The 20,339-nt window shown below is 34.6% G+C and overlaps 1 protein-coding gene across 6 annotated transcripts in view; it reads right to left on the bottom strand.

Annotated features, from left to right (window-relative positions):
- KCNT2 (potassium sodium-activated channel subfamily T member 2) overlaps nucleotides 1-20,339 on the bottom strand; it is a 323,447-nt gene that overhangs the window by 80,449 nt on the left and 222,659 nt on the right. For all 6 annotated transcript variants that reach the window (XM_075996993.1, XM_012743486.3, XM_012743496.3 and 3 more), the window contains 4 exons: nucleotides 16,994-17,143; nucleotides 14,536-14,765; nucleotides 7,974-8,187; nucleotides 4,029-4,134 (listed from right to left, as the gene is read on the bottom strand). In XM_075996993.1, coding sequence (XP_075853108.1) covers nucleotides 4,029-4,134; nucleotides 7,974-8,187; nucleotides 14,536-14,765; nucleotides 16,994-17,143 — 700 coding nt within the window. The remainder of the gene's footprint in view (nucleotides 1-4,028; nucleotides 4,135-7,973; nucleotides 8,188-14,535; nucleotides 14,766-16,993; nucleotides 17,144-20,339) is intronic.

Genomic DNA, 20,339 nt, shown 5'->3' with positions numbered 1-20,339 from the left:
TGTTCTCTTTCCTCCTCACCCTCTTTTCCCTCACTCTTTCACTTTCACACTCTCTCTGTCCTTCCGAGAAGATAAAATAAACATTTTTTTACTTCTATATCTCAATCTTTGCATGAGAAATCTTTTTCCACCTGCACCATGAGCACTTAACAGGCTTTCCACCGTAAGGATAATATTTTTTTTTTCATACAAGGGGAAAAATCTAATTAGATCATATTAAAACTAAGAACTTTTTAAGTCATCCAAAGCCATGAATGAGAAGGTAGCTAATAGAGTTAAAGATACATTACAACAACCCAACAATATACACATCCAACACAGGATTCCTAGAATAGTAAGCAAAAAACCACCAGAAAAATATAAGATGAACATTTTCAAAGAAAGATGGCCTAATGGCCAATAAATATGTTAAGTTGCTCTACACTTCATTAATCATCAGATATGTAAAATTAGACCCACAATGGCATACCACTACACGTTCCCCAGAATGGCTAAAATGAAAAAAAAAAAAAGATACCAGGTGTTGGGCATAGATGTAGAACAACCTAATGCTTTTGTTGATATGAATGTAAAATGGTATGAACACTTTGAAAAACTGGCAGTTCTGAGGCTCACCATACCCTAGGACCTAGCAATTCCACTCTGAGGTATAAACCAAACAGAAATGCTTACATATGTTCACTAAAAGACATGTACTCTTGTAAGTCTATACTAAAACACTAAGCAGATAAAGGTAGGATGCTACTCAAATGCTAGGGTAGTTTCATGAACACTAGAATGAATATCTCTATTGTGGCAAAGTCACATAATGGGATGCTATACAGTAATGAAAGCAAATGCTTCATGACTACTTGCAATAAAATGGATAAAAGTAATAAACATAATGTACCAAAGAAGCCAGACATAAACGAGTATGTACTATATAATTCCATTAATATGAAGTACAAAAACAAAACTATGCTGCTAGAATTCATGATGGCGCTTACCCCCCTAAGGATAATATTATCTTATCTTATAATAAGATAGCCTCAGGAACAGTCCCAATACTGAATACCTAAAGTGATGAATTAAAACAAAACAAAACAAAACTTTAAAGGGAAAACCCTGTCTAAAGGCATAGCTGACCTGGCAAGATAATGCAAATATTCAAAACTAAATTAATCAAACAACAACAGAAACAAAAACAAAACTTTACTACAGCTAATTGTTAGCCTTAGAGTATTTTGCTGTTTCCTGGGGTCTAGAATTTTCTATAGTTAACATTAGTATCCCAAGATTATTTTAAGTTTAATTATCTGCTTTGATGTTCTGCTCTTTTACCTTTACGTCTCTCTGTAGACGTAAAGATAATTTTAATTTATTTATTTGGTCTAAGATTAGCTAATTCTCTGGAATATTCATCATCCCTAGAATATCCTTTGTCATTATTCCTTAATAAAAAATTACAAAATACAGGGAGGAACAAGGCACCAACAAAGACAATCATAACAAAATAATTAGACCTACAAGGACTATAGATTTTGTTGTTATTAGATTCAGAATATAAGATGAGCATGTTTAATACATTAAAGAAATAAAAGAAAGTATTTAAAGTAGGAGCAAGAAAAGAGGTTATTTAAAATAACATCTAGGAAGTATATGCTAAAAGTACTATCTATATTGTTTCCATATCTTCTAGAACTAAACAGTATAATTCAAAAGATTATTTAAATCACACATAAGATACAGTTGAGGGAACCAACTACAAGACAGAATTAAAGATATTACCCAAAATGAAAGGCATAAAAGAAAAGGAACAGAACTAGTATGAAAAAATTAAGACTTGTAATACATTGTGAGAATATCAAATATATATTTAACCAGAATACCTGAAAAAAAGATAAGAAAGAATCAGAAAGAAGCCTCATTCAAGTAAATGTTGACTGAGAATTTTTGAAAAGTGATGAAAAACGCAAATCCTCCAGTTCAGGAAACTCAATGAAGCCCAATCCAAATAAATAAAGAGAAATGAACAGTCATACACATCATAAGAAAAGTGCAGAACAACCAAGACAATGAGAAGTTCTCAAGAAAAGAGAATAAACAAAAGACAGAGGCGACCTACAAAACAACAATTAGAATGATGGCTGATTTTTCAACAGTAACTTAGAGCACAGAGGCAGTAAATTAAGTCCTTAAAGTGATGAAACAAAGAAAAAAAACCCTAATAGCCTAGAATTGGACATCAAGCAAAATTGTCTTTCAAGAATGAGGGCAAAATAAGAACATTTCAAGGAAAAGCATAACAGAAATTGTCACCAGCAGAATATATGTAACAGAATTTCTAAAGGTTGCAATATAGGAAGTAGGAAAATGAATCCAGAAGGAAAGTCTAAGCAACAGGAAAGAAAGGAAAAGATAAAGAACAAGGATAAGTCTTCATTGGAAGGGTGATTGGAGAATTATTGATTAATAGGGTCAGAATCTGAAGCCATATGAAGAAATAAGGTCACTCAGAAAGAAGTGTCAAGGAAGGAGAATAGTGATGAATTAATGTTTGGATCATCAAGAACTTTAATATCTATGGGATATATAAAAGAAAAACAAGACAACTTTCCCCAAGGGGACTTAGAAGTAGGTCAATTAGTAAGGAAAAAGCAAGAAGAGAACTGAGAATTTAGTGTGGATAAACCTTGACCCCAGGACACTAGCTTGCTGATACTGGTACAGAATAAATCGGACAACATGATCTCAACTCACTCATTTCACAAAGTAGGGGCAGCTGTGTAATCCCATCCCTTAATTGCAAAGAGGGCACTCTTTTACATAGCAGACCACCTCCTACCAGCATAACTCTACCTAAATAGCCAATAATCCCAGATATTACCAGTTAATCAGCAAGGCCCAGAAACTTTGTTTTCTTAATATGGTAAAGAGATAGTTAATAGTTTTGACATTTAAAAGAGACTCCATTGCTCCTCCACCAATCCTGATCTCTAAAAGCTTAGCCTTTCCGTTGAATTGGATTCCCTGCTTGGAGATAAATCCTTTCTATTCTTTGGTATCCTAATATCTCCTAATGTTTCTTTTCTTCTTTAACTGAGTATTAAAAGAAGTAAATGTAACCAGAAGTGAATCCAGGTTTTGTGGTGCCTGAAGCATATGTTATTTTAGGAATCCTTTTTAAGGAACACAATAAAAATATTACAAATAAAAATTAGTCATAGAAAAATTATTGGAAGGGGTCAATGCCAGTGAAAGGTCCTAAAATTTAGGATTTATTAATGTTACTGAAGATACACAGCAGGCCAGAAATATAAAATGCTTCATAGTATTACAGCAATATAAGGACTGCAAAATAAGGCCTTGAGAGACGTAATTGTCCATTTCAATGGGCACATTTGGCTAAAATGATTTCGGGAGACTTTCGATGTTAAAGGTTCATAGGGTGGAGATTTGGGTAACTCTTTTTTCCTCTTTGAAAACATGATTGGTTAATGCATTTGATTAATTCAGTAGAAGAGAAAAACATTTGGTTAAACTTTAGTGCAGTTAAAAAAACTAAAATTTTCCACTTAATGGAATTACATTCACATTTGAAAAGATAATACCCATTAAGTATATTTTAGTAAAAATGCTGTATTTAAATACATGTAATAGGAAAGAAAGGAAAAGGTAAAGAACAAGGATAAGTCTTAATTGGAAGGGTGCTTGGAGAATTATTGATTAATACGGTCAGAATCTGAAGCCATATGAAGAAATAAGGTCACTCAGAAAGAAGTGTCAAGGAAGGAGAATAGTGATGAGTTACTGTTTGGATCATCAAGAACTTTAATATCTATGGGATATATAAAAGAAAAACAAGACAACTTTCCCTAAGGGGACTTAGAAGTAGGTCAATTAGTAAGGAAAAAGCAAGAGGAGAACTGAGAATTTATCGTGGATAACCTTGACCAGGACACTAGCTTGCTGATACTGGTACAGAATAAATCAGACAACATGATGCTATAGTTTTATTCTTGGAAAGAACAAGAGCAACGTGCGCTTACCTTGTCTAATCTTAAGCAACAAAATGGCACTTTTTCGTGAAGGAGATGACAAAAAGTGGGCGAACTTCCTATGTATGGAGAGTAAGGTGGGTAGCCTTTAGCATACCTGCAAAATAATATAAAATATTACCCTTGGATAAGGCACGCAAATTGGGGAAATTAAGATATGGCCAAATTCCTCTGCTTTGATAAAGTTATAATCAGTAACTCTGTGCTGCAATTATATTTTGGTAGAAAGAGTTTAGAATAGAGGTAGGTAAATTATAGTACAGGGAACAAATCTGGCCCGCCACGTGGTTTTGCAAATTAAGGATTGTTTTTATATTTTTAAATAGTTGAAAAAAGTCAAAAGAATATATCATGTCAAGTGAAAATCATACAAAGTGCAAATTTCAGAATCCATAAATAAAGCTTTATTGGAATACAGCCATACTCATTCATTTATGTATTGTGTTTGAGTGCTTTTGTACTTCAAAAACAGAGTTGAGTAGTTGCAATAGGAACCAGAAAGCACAGAATATTTACTAGTTGTTCTTCTCTAGAAAAAGCTTGCTAGCCCTCAGCTTAGAAGATTTGGATATCTTTTTAACAAATATTAATGTTAATTTTTACAAAATGCATTTAAAGCAAATGCATTTATATGATTCACTCAATCAATATTTGTTAGTCATAAAGGCATAACCAAAAGGAAACAAATGACTGAGTTAGTTAAAAACAGAGAAATTTGTTGCCTTTTTGAAATCATGCTTAAAGCATTATCAAAGACATTCTGTTTGTTTGCTGACTTTTGAAAAATAGCCACCTACACATTTTGGCTTCACTGACGTTCAAAATGGAACTTCTAAAAAGTAACAGCATAAATGATAAATAGGAAATAAAGGAAAATCTAGTAAAGAGAATATTCCTTTATCCAAAGAAAAGCTCTTGATTTTTAATAAATTTACCAGCTTAATCATGACATTTCATACCTAGTTGAAACTGTTTTATAGACATCATTGGCTGAGAGGTAAAATACAGATAAAATTAGAGGGTAAAGTTTTATAAGTTTAGAAGTTGATAATCTCCACAATTACTTTAACATCTCTTTCATTTTTCTAGAAATAAAAATTTCTACTTCTCATTTTTTTAAGAAGTCTAAAGAAAGAATTTCAATCACACCACAAAACACTGCTTCCTGGAAAGATACTGGTTGCCAAACCTCTTCCTGTTCCCATCCTGGATTCCAAATATATTTGAGTACACAGACCACTACTTTCCTGGAGAGTGAATTTTATCCTGAAGATACATCAAAGTTTCTTACAATAAAAGAAAAAAAAAAGTGAGAGGCCGGGCACAATGGCGCACACTTGTAATTCTAGCACTCTGGGAGGCCGAGGCGGGTGGATCATTTGAGCTCAGGAGTTCAAGACCAGCCTGACAAGAGTGAGACCCCCATCTCTACTAAAAATAAAAAGAAATTACTTGAACAGCTAAAAATATATAGAAAAAACCAGCCGGGCATGGTGGTACATGCCCGTAGTCCCAGCTACTCGGGAGGCTGAGGCAGGATTGCTTGAGCCCAGGAATTTGAGGTTGCTGTGAGCTAGGCTGACCCCACGGCACTCTAGTCCAGGCAACAAAGTGAGACTCTGTCTCAAAAAAAAAAAAAAAAAAAAAAAGTAAGAAACATTAAAAAAGAGGATCTTTCCAAGTTTCAATGATATTTCTGTTTATTTTAGTTCAATTCAATATTAATTGAACTTATATAAAAGATATTGGTAGAAACACTAGGAAATGATGTTACCAATGCCACTACTACAAGTACTACTAGTAAGATTAATTAATACTAATCAAATACTTACTCTGCACAAAATACTGTTTCATCATGAGCTTTTTTTGTTCATTATCTCAATTAATCATCATATAATGCTATGAAGTACTAATTACACACAGTTTACAAGTAAAGAAATTATAGGCCAGATTGTTTAATCAAAGTCACTTGCCCACAACCAGTATATGGTGGAACTGGCACAGAAAACCAAGTTTTTCTAACTGCATAGTCAAGGCTGTGGACTGCTGTGGTTTCCTCAAAACATGGCAATTTAATATGTGGAATTAGACATGTAAACAAACTCTACTGTAGGCTAAAATATGACTAGTACTATATAGATTAAGGAGATAGTACTTCTTTTATTCATGCATTTACAATGTTATTGATGCACACTGTCTGAAAAAGACTGTAAAAGTTGAGATAAGCAAGGAAAGCTTAATGGAGGAGACTGCATTTACATGTCCTAGGATAACTGATTGACTTCAATGTGGATGTGGAATAAAAGAAATTAAAAGTAGAAAGTACATTATAACAAAAACACATAGAATTATAAAAATGAAGTTTATGTCCTGCGAATGTTGTCTTATATGTTTTTCTTTTCTTTAAGAATAAAAGATAATTTAGAGAAAAATGAGGTTGAAAAATGTTAGGTCATTAAATATAAAATGTCTGATTTTGAATTAAAAGTGTAGTTTATTATGTCTCCAATAAGAAGTATACAATTGATCAAAGTATGTGCCTAAACTGTCGACGCAGTTTTGTCATCTTAATGGTAGCTTGCTTATGTCAGCACAAATAAGCCTGGAGAATGAGTAGTGATGAAATCGTGAAAAGCTTTTTTTACAGCTTGTTGAGAATTAAATATTTGTCCTTGCAGGAAGTGGTCCAAAGTCTGGAAGAAGTTGTAGCAATTTGGTGTAAGGTCTGGTGAATAAGGTAGATGACAGAGAGTTTCCAAGTGCAGCTTCTATAGTTTGAGCAGCCTTGTTTTCTGTGACATGTGGTATTTATTGCAAGAGGACTGGCCTGTCAATACTGACCAATCTCGGCTGCTTCATCACAAGCATCCTCTCATTTTGCCCAATTGGTTGCAGTAGGCATCCATTGTAATCAACTGATCAGGTTTCCCGAAGGTATAGTAGATAATATCAGCGCTGGACCACCAAACAGACACCATTAGCTTTTTTTTGATGAATATTTGGTTTTGGACTGTGTTTAGGTACTTCATCTTTATCCAACCACTGTGCTGAATGCTTGTGATTGTCAAAAAGAATCCATTTTTTCATCACATGTAACAATACAGTGTAGAAATGGTTTTCCTTTAATATCATGACAGCAAAAAAAGTCAAGCTTCAATACTATTTCTCTTCTAATGCTCATTTAATTCATGCAGTACACATCTATCCAGCTTCTTTACCTTGCTGATTTGTTTCAAGTGGTCCCATATTGATGCAATAGTAACATCCAACCTTGCTGCTAATTCATGCACAGATTGAGATGGATTAGCTTCCACTATAGCTTTCAGCTCATCATTATCAACCTTGGTCTCAGGTCACCCATGTGGCTCATTTTTCAAGGTTAAAATCACTGGAATGGAACTTCTGAAACCATCAACATACTGTGTGTTCATTAGCCACATCCTTCCCAAACTCTTTGTTGATATTTGGAGCTGTCTGCACTGCATTGGTTCCATGATGGAACTCATATTTGAAAATAACACAAATTCTTGATTTATCTATGGTTTCATAAAAATTGCTCTAAAAATTTTTGAAAGATAATCACAAACCAAAATGTGCATTTGCAAGACTGAGGATGTACCTTTCCAATTAAAATAAAACAAGAAGTGTCAAAGTGAAATGTCAGAGATGTCAACTGTCAAACTTAGTACTTAAGGAAATCGAACATTCCATACTTAATAACCTAATATACATTGAAGCCAGAAACTTGAGGGCTTAAAATGCTCTGTAGTCAAGAGAGATATTTCTGTTTGGTAGAAATATGTGGGAATAATTCTAGGATGTCAGGAAGGTAAGAACATTACTCCTTACCTATTGGTAAGGTATCTAAAGACATTACTTAAGGACAATAGCACAAAACCCAGTAATCTTACACCTATTTAGAGGAAATGAACATACTCTAAGTTTGAGGAAATTTCTTCATCTGGTGTAGTTTCATCTTCTGATTGATCACTTAAAAGATCACATGTCTGAATTGATGATGTATCTGCAACCTCTAAAACAGGAGCAATGCTAGGTCTTCTTATTTCTTTGCTTCCCTCTGTAGGAAGAGTCAGGGTAGGGCCACTGGCTGATCTACAGCTTGTATCTTGCAAGTCTATAGCCACAGTACCTAAAACAATGAAATATGAAAATTCATCAAGGAATTTGCCAACTATATGACATATTGATCATTTAATGATGAAAGTTAAATGAAATACAATCAGTATAACAAGGAAATATATATATTTTTAGCCTTTAGTTCTGTAAGCTAATTATTTCTTTTTCATATGGATAAGAAATTCTGTATTTGTACAAAAGTGTATTCGCAGAGAGTTTCTGTACAGCATAAACCGTAAGATTTGTGAAATCCTGAAGTACATACGTATTTAAAATAAAAAAGTATACCTTGTAGTTTGAAGTTATGTTTCTTTAAAATTTAAATTTTTTGTTGATCATTTCAATTTTGTAAATTCCTCATTATGCCTTTCCCTCTTTTTCTATTGAGCTACCTTTTTATTGATTTTTATATCAGAATTTTATGTTTATTCTTTTATTAAATGAATATTTATTGAGTGCCACAAATGGGAGTAGTATCTAGGCACTTGAACCATGTAGGGAAGAAGAAAAACAAAGTTTGTACACATATGGATTTTATCTTTAAAATAACCAGGGGTAGATAAATAAATGAATAAGATAATTTTAGATAATGATAAATAGCATGCAGGGAAAAAAAAGCAGAATGATGTGATACAAAAACAATTAAGATTGGAGGGCAGTGGGAGAAATAGACTTTTTATTAGGTGGGAAAGAAGGCCACTGTGAAATTGTGACATTTTGTTTTTGACCTGAAGGACAGTAAAGATCACTCAAAGACACAGGAGTACCCAGAGAGAGTAAGAACAGCAAACACAAACAACTTGAAGCTATTGAACACTCGGCTTATTCAAGGAATAGTAAGCTGAAGAAACAATTTCCTGTGTGATTTTTATTGGAATTTAAATATTAATTGAAACATAATTTTATTATAAATTACTGTCTCTCCCCTTCTAGAGAAAACAATACAACGTACCCAATGAATACCATCATATTTTATGATCAGTCAGTACACTTATGCACTCAGTGAAACCTGGCCATCCTAAAAGGACTTCTAAAAGTCCTTAGTCTTCACTTTGTCCCATTTTTTAAAGGAACTAGAGCCATGCATTGCTTAACAAAGGGGACACATTCTGAGAAATGCATCATTAGGTGATTTCATCATTGTACAAAGATCATAGAGTCACTTAACACAGAACTGGATGGTGTATCCTACTAAACACCTAGGCTATATGATGTGGTCTACTGCCCAAGACTACAAACTTATACAGCAAACATTACTGTACTGAATACTGTAGGCAACTGTAACACAATTGTAAGTATTTGTGTATCTAAACATATCTAAAGATAGAAAAGGTACAGTAAAAAATTAAAACATTATGGGACCACCATCATCTATACCATTCATTTTTTTTTTTTTTTTTTTTGAGACAGAGTCTCACTTTATTGCCCAGGCTAGAGTGAGTGTCATGGTGTCAGCCTAGCTCACAGCAACCTCAATCTCCTGGGCTCAAGCAATCCTGCTGCCTCAGCCTCCCGAGCAGCTGGGACTACAGGCATGCGCCACCATGCCCGGCTAATTTTTTCTATATATCAGTTGGCCAATTAATTTGTTTCTATTTATAGTAGAGACGGGGTCTCGCTCTTGCTCAGGCTGGTCTTGAACTCCTTACTTCGAGCAATCCACCCGCCTCAGCCTCCCAGAGTGCCAGGATTACAGGCGTGAGCCAGCGCGCCCGGCCCATACCATTCATTTTTGATCAAAAACGTCAATATGTGGGGCAATGATTGCATTTAAAAGTTTACTTCCCTCAAACCTCTAACTTTACAACCTTCTTCCTCATAGCAGCATCACTTTTAAGGGGGAGAAAAGCTAACGGATTTTAGCATCTTTCTTCTTGTATCATAAACAGAGGTCAGAAACTGATGTCTAAAAATCTTTTAAGGAGAATTAAAAGTCTTCTCAGAGGAAAGGATTTAAGGAGAGTGCTTCTGAGTGTGAGAGTTGGTAGAGACAAGATTGGTGAGAATATGTCGGTATTCCTCACAATCAGAATAAATTTGAGGGTAAGTTTCAGAGGCAGGTACCTCTTCATATACATGCTCTGAGTACTGTGAGGGGGATGGTAGCCTGCAGACACATTCTGTAGGCTTCAGAGAGTATTCTGTGAAGGGACATTCGTGAGTCTGTTTGAAACAGCTCTGCCTAAGAAAGATGTGGGGACCAGCACTCAGCAGTTCCAACATCTGAGCAGAAGTAATGAAGGCTGCCGTCAGACACTGCGGATGCATCCCCTCTTTCCTAATTTTAGCATCATAAACACAGGATTAATGTATAATCCAATCCATGTTTGGTGGGGAAGACGGGTTCCTAGAGTGGAAAGTTTAATAAACAGTTAAGCAAGTGAGTAGATTTGATTTATTTAAATTTTATAAATTTGATTTATAAAAAACAAAGGAAAGCCATTTGATATGATTTGCACCCTAATGCTGTGAACACAAACTGGTATTTACTACCTTTATTCTCTGCACTTGACCATGTTATCTACTTCAGAGAGAAAAGCGAAGTTATTATAGAAAAACTCTTTCAAGTCCCTGTTCAAACACGTGAGAGCTTCATCAAACATTTCTTCCCTCATTTCTATTTACAAGGAAACAGACATACCTTCCTTTATGTAAAACTAATCCTTATTCTTGTGCTGTGGATCATGTTCCCTTCTACGTCCTAAGGAATTGTGATCTTTTCATCACCTTCTCCCCAATATATTTGATGCTATATCACCTCCAACTACTTCTTTATCATTTTTCTGCCTAACACAGGCAAACTTCTTGAAAGAGCCCTATATACATGGATTCATTTTTTTCATCACTTCTCAATTATTCCCCCAACATTAATATCTGGCACCAGGCTGAGCATTGGCATACAATCATGAGAAAGTCAGAATTCAGCAGGGAAGACACGATTGAAAATGCAGTTACAGAAACAAGCTCTTCTTTGAAGCCTTCCTTTCCCTAATAAAAGCTGAATCCTCCTTGAGGTCTTCCCTTGCAACCCTCTAAAGTGGTGGCTGTGTTTTAGAGGTGGGTCAATAACCTCAGTGGTGGTACTGCCTCTTTCAGATCATTTTCCCTTCATCTTCCGTAAACATCCCAGCTTTGTATCATGTCTTCCGACTACATGGCCCGCTATCTTTCATTATTTTGATTGCTCATAAACCCTGATCATTCTACTTATTTCTTAATGATTCTGGTCAGTTTCTCCAATACTGTTTGTGTACATTTGCTAGGGCTGCTGGAACAAAATACTACAAACTGGGTGTCTTAACAGTAATTTATTGCCTCCACAGTTCTGGAGGATAAAGGTAAAAAATTGAGCTGTGGGCAGGGTTGCTTCCTTTGAGGGCTGAGAGGGAAGGATCTGCTCCAGGCCTCACTCCTTGGCTTGTAGACAGCTGTTTTCTTCCCGTGTCTCTTTACATCACCTTACTTCTATGCATGTCAGTGTCCAAATTTCCTTTTCTCACAAGTATACTAGTCATATTGAAAAAACCCTATCTTCAAATAAAGTCACATTCTGAGGCACTGGGGGCTAGGACTTCAACCCATGAATCTTGGAAGACATGATTCTTACCTCATCCAGTGTTTTCAAAATACAACCTGCTGAACCTTCCCACACTCTGACCTCTCAGTTCGTTGAATTCACTGAAGAAATTGTTTTTCACCTTTTCTCAGCCCTTCACTTCCACTGTCATCTTTTAGATGTTGTTATAGTCAATAATGACAGTGCTGCATTTACTCATGTCATGCACTCACCCTTTGACCATCACTATTTCCTGTTTTTTCAGGTCACTCCTACTAATTTCTCAATTTTAGCTATGGTTTTACCTACTGTAACTTAAATTCTACTGATGACACCAACTTATCATTGTCTCCCTCACTCCCTTGATGTTGTCTCTTCTCTTCTTACCTATCTTAAATTCCACTTAGAGCACTATGATTGTTTTCTTGCATATATCCTTGGCTCCCTTGATATATTTTTGCTCCACCACACACTCCTGACAAAACGGAACTCTACACATTGCCCATACCTGTATCTATGCAACTGAATATGCCTGGATAGTTTAGTTCCTGTATCACTATTAGTCTCCCCTCACTGTCTGTCCTAATTCATGGTAGCTTCATTGTACATGTAGATGATCCTTCTAATACTCCATATTCAGTTCTTTATCTTTCCCTCTAATTATGGGTTTTTCACCTACTGCTCCACAGATACTCCCTCTCAAGGTCACATCTTGCATTTTGTAATTACTACTGACTGTACATAATCTCTACTTCTTACGTCTCACTTTCTGACACTTATCTATACCTCCTCTCTTGCCAGCACTCTCCCTCTTCATCCCCACTGGAATTATGGTGTATTAATCTACTTCCTTTTCAGTGTCCTTTAACCAACAGGTATCTTTTCATTTCCTTGCCTAAGTACCACAGTCTCTGATTATAGTCTCTTATTTATTAATATATCCCCAAAGTATTTTTCTTTCTCACCCCCTTTTACTTCTACCACCAGCTATCAAGCCATTCCTTTGTTCCTTTTCACAAACTTTTTATTTATTTAGAGACAGACTCTCACTTTTTCACCCCAGTTAGAGTGCAGTTGGTGGCATCATAGCTCACTGCAACCTCAAACTTCTGGGCTCAAGTGATCCTCCTGCCTCAGCCACCCTCCCAAGTAGCTAAGACTGTAGGCATACACCACAGTGCCTGGCTAATTTTTCTATTTTTAGTAGATACGGGATCTGGCTCTTGCTCAGGCTAGTCTTGAACTCCTGAGCTCAAGTGATGCTCCCAACTCAGTGTCCCAGAGTGCTAGAATTATAGGCGTGAAAAAACCGCACCTGGCTTACAAACTTACAAAGAGTTGTCTAGAACTAGTGTTCCTAATTTGTCTTCTACCATTATTTCCCAAACCCACTCCTATCTGACATTCTTCACCACCACTCCATTGTAAGAACTCTTAAAACAGTGACTATTGCATTGTTAAATTCAATCACTATTTCTCAGTCCTTATGATATACAATCTGAACTCAATGATTTTAGGGACTATTTACTGATCAGATTGAACAGAATTAGGTGAATTATGTGGTATCAGAAGAGAGGGCTGGTGAAAAGTCAGAATTGTCACTTTACAAATTGGAAGATAATGGTGTCATCTAATTTTTAGTAAAAGAAAAAAATTAAAGTGATGTTGAATGAAGGTGAAGAAATTAGTTCAATTTGAATATGCTATATTACTTTTTCCTGCAGCATACTCAAATAGAAATAACCAGTAAGCAGTTGGATATATTGTGGTAAAGAGAAGTTTGAGTTAATGATTTAGGTAAAGGAATCATCAGTTTATGGACAACTGAATCCATGAAAGCAGATGTGACCAGAGAGGGAAAGTGAATGTGCACATGCAGACAAAAGGCACTAGAGTGTTTCAAGAGAACATGGTCAGTACTGTCATATGCTGTGAAGATAGTCACTAGACTGAGTGATGAAGAGAGGAGTGGTGGGCTTGCCCGAATAGTTTCAATGATAAGACTGCAGATGTCAGATTGAACTGGGTAGAGACCTGGTGGGACAATAAGATTTCAAGCCTGCCACTGAAGACAATGCATTTGGGAAATTTTTCTGTGAAAATGTCATGGCAGGAGTTTTAAAAGTGTATGTGTATGTCTGCAGAGAAATATGGAGAGAGAGAGAGAGATAAAGAGAGAGAGAACAGCCAGTGATTTTGGGGGAAAAATAAAGTCAGGTAATAAGGATGAATTAAAGAGTGAAGGCACTGAGGAGGAACAAGAGGATGGGTCCATAGCGTAAGGGAAGGCATTAGAATAACATTATTAAAGGAAAGGACATATTTTCCTTGTGACAGAAGCTAAAGTTTTGTAGATTTTTGGTGGCTTAGTGGCAAAATTTTAAGAAAACTCTTATTTGTCTAGATCTATTTCTTTCTATTTTCTTTTCTCCTGTGTCATAGAAGCCAAGCTCAATTGTAAGAATGAGATGGAGATAGAAAAAGAATTATGAGAAAAATGAAGACTATTTGAAATAGCCTCTGTTGGTAACCAGACAACTTACAAGAGAAATATAGAAGTGTAAGGTGCTTATGTGTAATGAGAAAAATAAAATAACTGTCAGAAGCATTTTTATAATATCTTACTTTTTGATAAACCTAACAACTTAGAAATTTTGCTTTGTATACCTAATCATACCTAATTTGTAAAAAGCACATGAATTTCAAAAACTGACTTTCAAATTTTAATAACAATTGAAGTGTATCTATTATTCATTTTTATTTTAGAAATAAACTAATAATATTTTTAAACTTGTTTATACTTACCCATGCTGGCAATTATGCTGTGTACAGGTAGTCTGGAAGGTCCATGATAAAATGAGCCTGACACATTGCTTTTCCTCTGCTGGTCTTGGTTCTTAAATGCTGAATTCTCTTCTTTGGTAATATTAATATAAAAACATATGTCTGTAGAATTCATAATGTATCGAGGACCTGGATTCAGCAAAATGTTTTTATTATCCTCCCTCCTAACACCAATCAAACAGACACCAAACCTTAATTTAAAAAAGAAAATAAAAGAGTTTAAGAATTGTAATTCAGCAATTTAGACTTTTTTCAAGTTTACATATGTAAGAAAACTGGTAGACTAATTTTTTTTACAGGAAAAGAAAGTATGTTCTTAGTGTGCTGTAAAATCAACTGAGTTGATTATGACCAGTATCAATGTATATTTTACTGAAAAAGAATGGAAGAGAATAGAAAACATCAGGGTACATGCAATATAATAAGAATATTACTGTTTTGTAAATATTTACAAAACATTTACTTTGGTCAAAATATATAAACAATATTTCTTATGTTGGTCAAAAAAGTTTTAAAACTGTTGGTTGAAAGGAAAAAAGAAACCCAAGGTCACAAGAGAGAGAACCAAGACGCCTGAATTTCTTTTAATACTGTTTCTATCACATTTGGTTTACTTGGAATTTTAGAAAAACATTTTTAAAAAGTCCTAAATAGGTGTATAGTTTAATTAGGAAAAATAACACCCTTTGAATGTAATAGGCTATTTAAAAAAATTCTTATCTACTTTTTTTGGGTTTCTTCCCAAACACAAATTATCTTGAATATTTTTACTTCATTATGCCTTAATGTATTATAAAATAAAGTTTAAAATTAAAGTAGAACACAGATGTTCCTCTACTTATGATGGAGTTACATCCTAATAAATCCATCATAAGTTGAAAATATTAAGTAAAAAATGCATTTAATATACTTACCCTATCAACAACATAGTTTAGCCTAACCCACCTTAACATGCTAAGAACACTTTTATTGTCTACACTAAGGTAAAATCATCTAACACAAAGCTTATTTTGTAACAGCATTAAATATCTAATTCAATTTATTGACTACTGTACTAAAAGTGAAAACAGAATGGTTGTATGGATATCAAAGTATAGGTTTTACCGAATGTATATTGAGTTTATACCATCGTATAGTAAAGAAAAAATCACAAATCAAGGCATTATATGTCAGGGATCACCTGAACATTGCATATTAGATAGTGGAATATAGTAGATATAAGTCCCACAACTATATTATATTAACCATCTGCACTCGTATGTCGAGTGTGACTTGCACGGTTAGCACTGGTAACAGCTCCTGTGTCCAGCCACACTCGACATGTACTTTCACCACGGGGGTGAGAGGTTTGTCTATTTTTCCAGTATCTTTTCTTGTTTTCGTTAGCATGAAAGGACAAGTAAAATGTAAATGCAGAGATGGTACACTAACTTCCAGGGGTAGATTATTATCCACTAACTTAGAGCAACGTTTAGATGTAAAGCTCCATATAATCACACCTCACCCTAACAAACAACACAAAGATTGTGTTGTTTGTTCTAACAGAAAAATCAAAGGAGGAAGAAGAGAGACGATTTATATTTGTGAAACATGTGAATGTAGACCAGGTCTTCATGTGGGTGAATGTTTCAAAAAATATCACACCATGAAAAATTATAGAGATTAAAATTACTCTTTGAATGTATCAATGCATTTTTTTATATTTCAATACTTGAAATATAAAAAAAAATCCAAATAAATAAGTTTGTATGAAAAGAAACTCCGGTTTTTTATTCTACTGCTGCACTTTGTAAAATCTGGGGTATTTAAAAAATTAAATCCCGAATAGAATAAAGGAACTGAGAAAAAAGCAAGTGAGTGCAAAGGGTTATTAATACATTTTAGTATAGATAATACATTATTTTCACAATATATATATTTTTATTTCTTAATAATTGTTTCTCAAAATGGAAGAAATAATATTCCATGTCTGAACTGGAAGGCAGTGTCATTTATTTTTTAACTTATTTCTCTGGCCAAACCAAATGCCACCATCAGAGATGATTTTATTTTCATGGATATTTTTTAGAAACATTTTTATTACTTTGTCTAAATTTTTAATCAGTACTTTAAATTTTAGATCTGTAAAGGTGATTAATTTTCATTTGTTTGTGGAACTCCTAATGGAATAAAATATTAAATGAGACTTTAAAAAGATGCTAAAGTGCACAGTCCTACTAAATTATAATTTACTCCTGACAATCTAAACTTGAGACCATCCAGAGGCCAGAGTTCTAATGGTGCAAAATCATGCCAAAAATTCCAGAATACTTGAAACTCAAGAGCACTAACATGAGTTGTATTTTAGAAAATTGTGTTTAAATGGTATGCTCAATTAATTGATAGATATTTTTATTCCATTCTGAAAACAGAAACATACTTTTTGTGAGCATGGAAAGAAGCATATGTAAAACTCTTTCCTTCATATTCAGCAAAAAATGTACTCTCTTCCAAAACAATGTGGTAGACTTCATTCCCAGAGCATCTACCGTACATCTTCTGCCATTGTTCTGGCGATTGCTGGCCTTCTCTGCAATACAAGCACACACACATACACACACACACAAAGAAAAACAGTGAGTAAGTGTTAAAAAACAGTTGTTGTCCTACAGCTATTTTCCAACTGTAAGAACTCAAGCACTATTTCAAGAAGTGTCAGCATGGTGCTTTGAACTCTATATGATGATATGACATGCAAGAGATCCTACAAAAATTTGGAAATTAACACTGTATTATATATATAGTGTTAATTTTATTTTTGTTTTGTTAATTTATACACACACACACACACACACACACACACACACACACAAATACAAGCTTGAGAAATGGCAGTTTCCCAGAAAGTGGAAGTTTTATCAGGCTCCAGCTAATGAAGCTGGAAAGCATTCAGTCTGACCATGAATCAATGAGACACACACAGCCACACAGCATTTTATATTTAGTCTCTCTTTATATATATCCTATCATGTACATTCTATATACAACATTTGTTTTATAGTCTCTATAATGTGGCCAACTTTATCTCATTGATAATATCTGCTTGGCTCCTGTAGGTATTTGATTTTGCTCTGTATTTAAAATTACAAATGTATCTACTTGGATTATTCATTTCATGTCATAGAAAATATACTCTTCATTTCTGTTCATATCAAAGCAATGGCTTCCAATCAAGAAAATACATTTCTTTTGATAAAAATATGGCTTTCTGCAATGGACTGAACATTGTGTCCCCCAAAATTCATATGATTAAACTTTAATTCCAATGTGATGGTATTTGGAGGTGGGTCTTTGGGAGATAATTAAGTCATAAGGGAGAAACATTAATGAATAGGATTAGTGCTGTTATGAAACAGAGGCCAAAGAGCTAGCTAGCTCTCTTTTTGCCATGTGAAAACACCATGAGAAGTCAGCAGACTACAGTCTAGAAGAGAGCTCTCACGAGGACTTAACCATGTTGGCATGCAGATCTTGAACTTACGGCTTTCAGTACTGTGAAACATAAATTTCTGTTGCTTATAAACAACCCAGTCTAGGCAATTTGTAACACCATCCTGAACTGACTAAGACAGTCTCCAAAAGAGATGACCCGAAAGCATTTTTAAAAAGTAGACAAGTTTACTACAAAAAATACATTTTCTTTTGCTACAAAATGTTCTGCTCTGACTCACCTAACTCAGTGGCCCCAGAAATGTATTGAAAATTCAATTTATGAGAAATTTATAATGAATATATAAATATATTTTTTCATTTTATACAATAAACTCATTTACTTTTGCTAAATAAAGCTTATGAACTCTATAAGTACAAGAAATGCACAATTTTGAAGCAAAGTAATAAATATATACAAATCAAAATATTTCATCATAATCTCTATAGATTCTTAATGGATGAAAGATAAGTCTCGACTATATTATTTAGAATTTAAAAACATTTTAAACTCTGAGTGTTGTCTAAAAGATTATTATGGAAACGTACCATTTTGTAAACATTTTGAATGTGTTAATAAGTTTTAAAAAACCATGTATTTTCAAAGTATGCTCCACTTGTGCCTCATAACTTCTTAAATATGCTTAAGAGATAAGAGCCTGTGCCCTGGAGTCCGATTGCTTGATCTGAGTCCCAATTTTGCAATTTTCTGTGAGTTATTTAACTTCTCAATGCTTGTTTATCTCTTCTGTGAAAAACAATGTCAGCCTCAGGTAACACAAAGAAATCACTTAGGAATCATTGAGATCATAGAAAACACCTAGTAAACGTTAGCTGTCAGTATTATTTTGCTGCTATATGTTCCCTATTGCTAAATTTGGGATCCATTTTCAACATTTCCAGTCAACCTACCAAACAATAATGTTCTTAAAACCTTTACATGTTCTTCTATGATACTAATGTATTTTTGGGAATAGGAAAGCTGAACACTTTCGATTACTGATTGCATATGATTATGTCTAGCTACTATTTCACAAGAATGACTGCTCCTGGTGGAGAAGACTTTCTCTTTGTTAAACAAAAATAAAATTATCTTTGTTGTGTATCACATTACAATTTGGCAAGATGGTACTTGGCAAAGACAAAACAAAGCCGAAGGGCTGAAAATGTAAGAGAAGAGGCTGGCAATTTATCAGGATTTGTTTGAGATCCAAAAGGCAGTAGGGGGTCAAATAATTATCATGCCGGGGTACTAAAAGATATTCAAGAGAGTCATAAATCTAATTCCAAAAGCTGAAATGGGAACACGGTGTGGTAACTTGAAAGGGAACAGAAATGGATGGCCTGAGACAAGGACAGTTCTGATGGATTTCTTTAAATCGTTTGCTTATTGTCTTACTATTTTATAGTGGCACATTTCACCTCAGGAAGCACTGTTTCTTTAGTATATCATTCTTTAAGATTTCTTTTTTTTATGATTTCTTCAAAGCCTCTAATAGGTAACGAAGAACCTCTGAGTCCAGCTAAATGTAAATATATAAATTTTCTCTTTTCAGCTCATGTTATTTGCCTAAGAAATGTTAGACATTAGAAATTCCATTTAATACTGATGGGTATGTATAATTTCCATACAAAACATTTATTGAGCATCTGCAAATTTCCATGAAGGGCTTTAGATCAAAGGTTATGACAGTTTTGTCAAGGGCAAAAACACTTTGTCCTGGAGTAGCTAGTGGGGGAAGACAAACAATAAACAAAAGAATAAGCAAATTGTACTGTGTTAGAAGTGATAAGTGGTGGGAAGAAAAATAAGGCAGGGAGGGAACTAATATTTTAAGGGGTAGAATAAAATGGAAATGGTGCGACTGAAGAAGGTCTCACTGAGGGGATGACATGTATGTAAAATCTTGAAGAGGGTGAAAGAGCTAGTCATGTAGACATGTGGAAGAGGACTGTTCTAGGCAGAAGTAGCTATCAGTACTTCCCTGACATGAAGGAATGCTTGCAATGGCTAAGGTATAGCAGGGAAGCCAGTTTGGCTGGAGTTGAGGGAGAAGGAGAAAATGAGGCTGGGGAGGTAACTGGCTAGGGAGAGGGGTCATCTAGGACTTCACGAAATTTTACAAGGGCTTTGGCCTTTATGTGGGATGCTTTCGCAGCCATTGGAGGGTTTCAAATATAGGTACAAGCAGATGTGACTTATATTTTATAAAAATCCCTCTGGTCAATGTGTTAAAATAGATTGAAGAAGGAGCAGTCACTGGTGATGAGGTTATTGCAATGATCCAGCTATTACA

This window comes from Microcebus murinus, chromosome 23, assembly GCF_040939455.1.
Source record: "Microcebus murinus isolate Inina chromosome 23, M.murinus_Inina_mat1.0, whole genome shotgun sequence".
In the NCBI taxonomy this organism is placed as follows: domain Eukaryota; kingdom Metazoa; phylum Chordata; class Mammalia; order Primates; family Cheirogaleidae; genus Microcebus; species Microcebus murinus.
Note: the sequence above shows the minus strand (reverse complement) of the source record. Positions and strands in the feature narration are given on the sequence as shown.